At 41.2% G+C, this 6,662-nt stretch overlaps 1 protein-coding gene across 1 annotated transcript; it reads right to left on the reverse strand.

The window, feature by feature from the left end:
* Positions 1 to 2,876: 2,876 nt before the first annotated feature.
* LOC130990688 (uncharacterized) lies at positions 2,877 to 5,559 on the reverse strand. The gene is made up of 4 exons (XM_057914913.1): positions 5,502 to 5,559; positions 4,857 to 5,201; positions 3,302 to 4,754; positions 2,877 to 3,213 (listed from the first exon to the last, which is right to left on the reverse strand). The coding sequence occupies exons 1-4, from the start codon at positions 5,557 to 5,559 to the stop codon at positions 2,877 to 2,879; spliced, it is 2,193 nt and encodes a 730-aa protein (XP_057770896.1).
* Positions 5,560 to 6,662: the final 1,103 nt, after the last annotated feature.

Consider the following 6,662-nt stretch of genomic DNA (forward strand, 5'->3'; position numbering starts at 1 on the left):
GGTTGATTAAGTTCAGGCGTAATAATAAAGTTTGAGTGGTACTGCTTAAGGAATTATTAAGAGATTAATTAATTTAAGCTGTCAGAGCTCTAATTAATTAATGGATGTCGGATATTTTAAATACGGAGATTTAATAAGTCTAAATACAAGCCCCGACTCATCACCGGCAATAAAGGGGTAAGTCAGTATCGGTTCTCTAGTGGAATGAACTGATATTTATAAATTAATTATGGTCTGGGCTGACCATAGATAAATTAATTTATTTGAGGCCCATCTTTATTCCTTGTATCTGGTCCCTGGGCTGGCCCAATGTCTCCTAGCCCAAGTAGGGCAGAATTTCGGCCCTCACATAGTAACTGGCGCCCCCTCTCAGTTTTCTGTATTATTAAATACAGCTGTCAGCTCTCAGGAAAACATACTGATAAAATTAGGGTTTTGAGAGCAGAGCGGAGCGCAGGAAATCGTGAGTGGTCATTCTGTCTTGGGAATTTCCATAGCTCGTTGTCCATCCAACGTTGGGAATTGAGCGGGATACAGTCGAGAAGATCAGAGCTGGAGTCAGATTTTCGCAGGAAACCAAGTTCTGGCAGTCTCCGTAAAACGGCCATAACGTCCTCCACAGAACTCCGATTCAGACGAATCAGGCGGCCACGGAAAGCTCTTTCGAAGACAAAGAAGTCGTATTTCTTCACAAAATACGATTAGAGGTCGTTTGAGGGGTCAAACGGAGCGTTGAAGTTGGCTGACCTGTTCAGCGACAGATTGACGAATTCTTCTGAATTCTTCAGGTATTTCTGAACTCCAACGTGCAGCTGTTAAATTCATAGGAGCATGTTAGGATTAATCGTTGTATGATAAATTGATAATATTCCAAGAAACGATCCTCGGGCAAAGCGGAACGTTAATTCAGTTTAATATTCCTTCATCTTCATCGTCGAGCGGATCTCGGCCAGTATTCAGTCCCAGCGAGGGTAAGGTGGATCGTAAATGGGTCAAGAAGACGATCCGTAAGGAGTTGAAGAAGTTCTTCGACAAATTATACGATAAATTGAAGGGCAAGGGTAAAAAGGATAGGGGCAAGAGCAAACATTTTCGAGGGTCTGACTCCCCTGATGATTACGGGCGATGGTCTTCTCCAAAGAACAGAGCCGATCCCCGCGATGACGATCCACGCCGTCCAGAGACCCAGCATTATGATCCACGCCCTTCAGATTATGATTCTCACCCTGCAGAGACCTGGGATTATAACGAGCAGTGGCAGGCCATTATACAGGGTTAGGGCGACTACACACCGGCTATGCAGAATTTTAACTTGTCGACCTATGTGAACCCTCATGTCTCTTCCCCATTCCTGCGACCGGAGTATAGGACAGAGCAGCCGATATACTTTGCTGAGCCGCTCACTGCTGTTGCACCATATGAGTGGGGACAATCTAGTTCATCAGGGCCGGCTCAGACGGAGGAGCCTGAGGCACAAGAAGCGCCACAGGCAGAGCAGCCACCGCGTCGCAACTGGAGGGTAAGACGGCCGTCTATATTTCGGAGATCGCCTTGGGCTAATAGCCCAATTCCACGTCCAGTATCACAACACTGCAATGACACTTATGAGAAGTGGATAAACAATTGTCGAGGTGGTAAGGGTCGTGAGGTGTATGTCAGGGCCAGTGGTGGTTTGCGGGTGTACGACGACTTCCAGCGGGTGGAGAATGTCAGTCAGGAATTCACAACTGGGGTAAATAATCTAGTGATTTTAACTTTGTTAAATTATTTTCTACTAACGTACTGATTTTAACTTTGTTGCAGGATATTGACTTGTATTTTTTGACGTTGAGAAATAGACTTGCCAGTTGTAGGGATTTACTTGATGAAGTAAATATGAATAACACAGTTATAGTAGACACAGATTGGTTTGTAAGTAAACTTTCATTATTTATATGTTTTCATTGGTGCGGATATAAATTTTTAATTACTTATTTGATTTGTAGATATACCTGAAGGGCGAGTGGAAGCTTTATTGGCCAAGTATGAAGCAAGTGAATTTTCTCCCAGGGAGTGGCATGTATTGATGCATACCGAAATAGCTGACGGTTGGGAGCCTCACATAGACTGGATCGCCGCTGTACGTGGAAAAGCACTTCCGGACCAGGAACTTGCTCCTGGTCAAACCATTGGATGGTTGAATGCCTCACAGGTAATGATTAAAGATATATTAAATAATTATTTGTGATTAATTATTTGTGATTTATCGTTGTTTTAAACCAATTCATTGTGGTTTGTCATAGGTTCTCATGCCAGTCATTATTGACCACCATTTTATCCTCTGTCGTATTCGGTTGGGCGAAGCCGTTTGCGAGGTGTATGACCTAGTAGCGCATAGTCTTAATGTAGAGTTGCAAGATTTTCAAGTGAATCAACTACTACCTATTCTGAGATTGTTGCCGCGTGTCCTTCAGTTGTCGATGTGGCTAGACCACACATCCGTTGATTCGACAGTGGCAAAGGAGAAGTGGCCACTTATGACGGCGGTGTTTGCTCCACTAGAGGATCAGTTTCAGCAGCATGACGTTGTCAGCTGCGGGCCTTTCATCTGCATGTATGCTGAACGACTGATATCTAGCTCTCCATCCATTGAGTGGGGTAACAGAAACGTGATGGCATATAGGAGCAAGATCGCTAGAGCTATATTTGGATTGTGTGAAACTGCGAAGGCTAGATTCAATAGACTTGGTTTTACATAGTGTTGTATATTGTTATATTCATGTGTGGTTTTTTTGGTTAATCAACGAACTTTATTTCCAGTTAATCATTTCATATTATCGAATAATAAGATAATTCAATCAATATCATTAACTGTTACAACACACAAATACAAACCACTACTCCCTGGTCTCAGTCGCCCTGCCAGCGCACGTTCTCTTGGTGTGTCCTTCTTCATGGCATATATTGTACTTCTTTGATTTACGACGCCTGATACTAGAAGACTCATCTGCTTGTGTGATGCTGCCTTCACCACCACCTCGATGTCTACCTTGTTTTGGGCGCCCCGATTGTCCAGTGACAATCAGAGGTAATACAACACTCTCAGCGATGTACTCAGGAATCAACCACTGGTGTCTCGGTGGGAGATTATTAACTTCGCCAGAGTAACTATCGATTAGAAATTCATTTGTGTAGTAAGCGTCTACATACTCCGCGATCGTATCACCTGCCTTACTATAAAAATAACCTCCGGCAATAATCAATATAACGAACATTAGAACATATTTTCTACATGAACCCACCTTAGAAATAATGCTCGTACCTTATTGCAGCGATTGAATGAGAACAGGGCAGTTGGTCTTGATGAAATGATCGACATTCGTATTTTTTCTTCTCCAGATCCACCTTAAAGCTTCTGTCACCAGTTTGCACCTTATACTTTCGGCCACTCAACCTTTTTGCAGTGTATCGACGACTTTTTTGGACTTCAATAGCTACCCTTTTACCGGCCTCAGTAGACAAGGGTTCCTCACTTTGTTGTGCAGCTCTTAGCCGCTTGCTGAACCATTTCTCAATAACAAGTCTGATTTCCTCTAACATTGAGCAGATAGGAAGTCTTCTTGCCCACAACAATCTCTCATTAAAAGCTTCAGCAGCATTTGATGTCATAAAACTGTACCATCGCGCAGGCATAGGACACATCGAACGAGCCCACTTTTCCGGCCCAATCCCTATTAGTTTATCGTACGCGGCTCTCTTCATAACCTTTAGGGCGTTCATAGCCCTAGTGAAGTCAGATTTCTCGTACGCAAATGCAGCTTGTCGATACAACTCTACCACTGCCTTACCGTAATGCTTCAGGTTATTTTGCAAATGGTAGTAGCATAGGCCATATGTGGCATTTGGTAACTCATTCCTGATAGCATTGGCAATGGAGATATGTTGATCAGAGACAATCAAAAGTGGATTGGCTTGCCCATAAACACGTCGAATGCGCGACATGAAATACATCCACGATTCATCGTTCTCTTTCGGGCCAACACCATACGCGAGTGGGAATAAACTCTCGTTGTTGTCCTTGATCACTGCAACAAACAGAATACCCCTATTCTTGCCCTTCAAGTGTGTGTCGTCGACTACAATCACTGGCCGTAATTTGAACATGAAACAACTAGCCGAAGCTGCAAGAGCAACAAATAAGTGTTTGAATCGGCCATCAGTGTCAACTTCCCACTCCACCAACGAACCGGGATTGGATTGTTTCAACATGTATAAATACTTAGGCAGCATCTCGAAGGATTGATCATGTCGACCATAAACCATCTCAGTCGCTCGATTACAGGCTCGCAATGCAACATCGTACTTGATGTGTACACCAAACTCACGTTGCAGCTCCAGCTGGATGGCCTTTGGCTTCAAGATCTCACAATCGTCATGTATTTTCTGTGCTAAATATGATGCAACGACTTTTGCGGGGGCCTTTATTCGCTTTACGCGCCCTAGATCGCCGTCGCATGAGTGCTCATTGGTAAACTTATACACATCCCAAATGGATCCATCTTGAGACGATGCACTGAGCTTGAAGGGGCACTTATTTGAATGCTTGCATTTGAAGTAAATTCGTCTGCTGTCTGATTTGGTGACAGAATATTCTTTGCCCTGCTTCATGTTCCGCAGACCGATTGCAACGATCAGATCATCTTTGCTATTAAAATAAGAATTCTTTGACAACTCCCGAGGTAGTAGCTGATAATCTTCAATATCCACAAGTGCCGCTGCAGCGTCCAACGAGATAACCGGAACTAACCAATTAGTTAGTTCATCTGCTCCAGGAACCTGTTCATCATCATCGTCAACGATCTGCAAATTCTGCCAACCTGCATTTTCAATCCCCGCCCTTCTCAAGTTCTCTAGCTCCGACAAGTCTTCAGAGGCACTTGTATCAGTCTTGGATTCAGACGATGGAACATATTCTTCATCTGCATTATCAGCATTCTCCACAAACTGAGGCTCGTCTGTATATTGATTATCAGCTGGACCCCAAGAATGCTCAGTTGTTTGGTGATAGTAAACGTTCGGATCTGGCTCATCCCATGAAGGCCAACCCGTTGATTGATGATTACCCCAAGTGACCGACGGTTCAACAATTTCTTGCGCTGGTGAATCTCCGGCTGATAAGTCTAAATAAGCATATCTTTGGATTGCTTCCAAACCATCCCCACCTTCGAATATTGCACTAGATTCACCTCCATATGCGGAAGATTGAGGGAGATCGAACGAAGGAACATACACTCCTCCACTAGACTCGTCTTCGACAACATAAATCTCAGGAAAATGTGGCTGGGACACCAACAACTGAAGCAAATCATTGTCATCGGTAAGAAGATTTTTACTGTATACCCTGCCATTTAATCTCTTCGTCAAATAATACAAGCTGTAATTAGTGCTCAATGAATTGTCCAATATCAGGTGATTTATCATGTACAACGTAGTAGCCATGGTGTCTCCAAAAATATGCAAACTCTTAGAAGAGCCGCCGATGTACTCATAAGCATTGAAGGCACCTCCATAATTAACCATAAAGTATCTCCCATATTCATTCATCTACAGAAAAAACAATAAATACATAAATATATGATGTAAAAGGAATAAAATGTAAAAATACAACATATAACATGTTAATACACTCGAAAAACATCTGTCCGTCCGGGAAAGTTTCCGAGGAAATGTGTCCGGTCGTGTATTACATAATATATAATGACACACGGCCGGACACATTTTCAAGGACACTTGTCCGGGCGGACACATGATTTTCGAGTATGTTAACATGAGTTATGTAGCAATATATATGTATATAACTAAAATATAAGTAATAATTACTAATTAATACTTTAAAACATGATAGAATGTGATCTAATTCACATATATTTCCTTCAGATGTAGCTTTAAATCATAAAGTATGCTATAATATGTTAATAATTCACATAAGCATATAGGATCAAACAAAACATTGAAAATAAACAATAACCAACTTAAATTACATTTCAAACGTAAATTATATACCTTTAAACGTTCGGATGAGAGAATTCACAAATAATAGCTTCACCACTTGAAAAATATTATAATTTCTATTGAATTTGAGTGTTTTTTCACTTTGCAATGGAGTGTGTCCGTCCAGATCTCATATATAAACAAAGATTCCTTCATTTCACGTGAATACTTTACCGACGAGGTTATTTCACATCATATTTGTCGTTTATCATCAATTTAAAAAAAATATAAAAAATCTGTCCATTAATTCAAGGTTTTAGAAGTAAATCGTAAGCTAATTAATCAATGTCCGACCGGACACAAGGTTTCACCGGCCGGACACTCGTTTTTTCCGGTCGGACACATGTTTTTTTCAATCCATTGTGTGTTTTCAGTACCAATATTGATTGTGTTAATTTTTAGTATTTATATTCCATTGATTCATTAGCCTACGATTTACTTCTAAAACCTTAAATTAAAATGCGTGTATAAATAAATACTCCCTATGTCCCCAAAATAAGTTTCTCTTTGGGGACGGCACGGATTTTAAGGAAAAGTGATAAAGTGTATTGATAGTGGAGAAAAATATGTTATAATTAATATTGGGAGTGGTGAAAAAGTAAAAAAGTGTTATAATTAGTATTGAGAATGGT

Source organism: Salvia miltiorrhiza, chromosome 6 (assembly GCF_028751815.1).
Source record: "Salvia miltiorrhiza cultivar Shanhuang (shh) chromosome 6, IMPLAD_Smil_shh, whole genome shotgun sequence".
NCBI lineage: Eukaryota > Viridiplantae > Streptophyta > Magnoliopsida > Lamiales > Lamiaceae > Salvia > Salvia miltiorrhiza.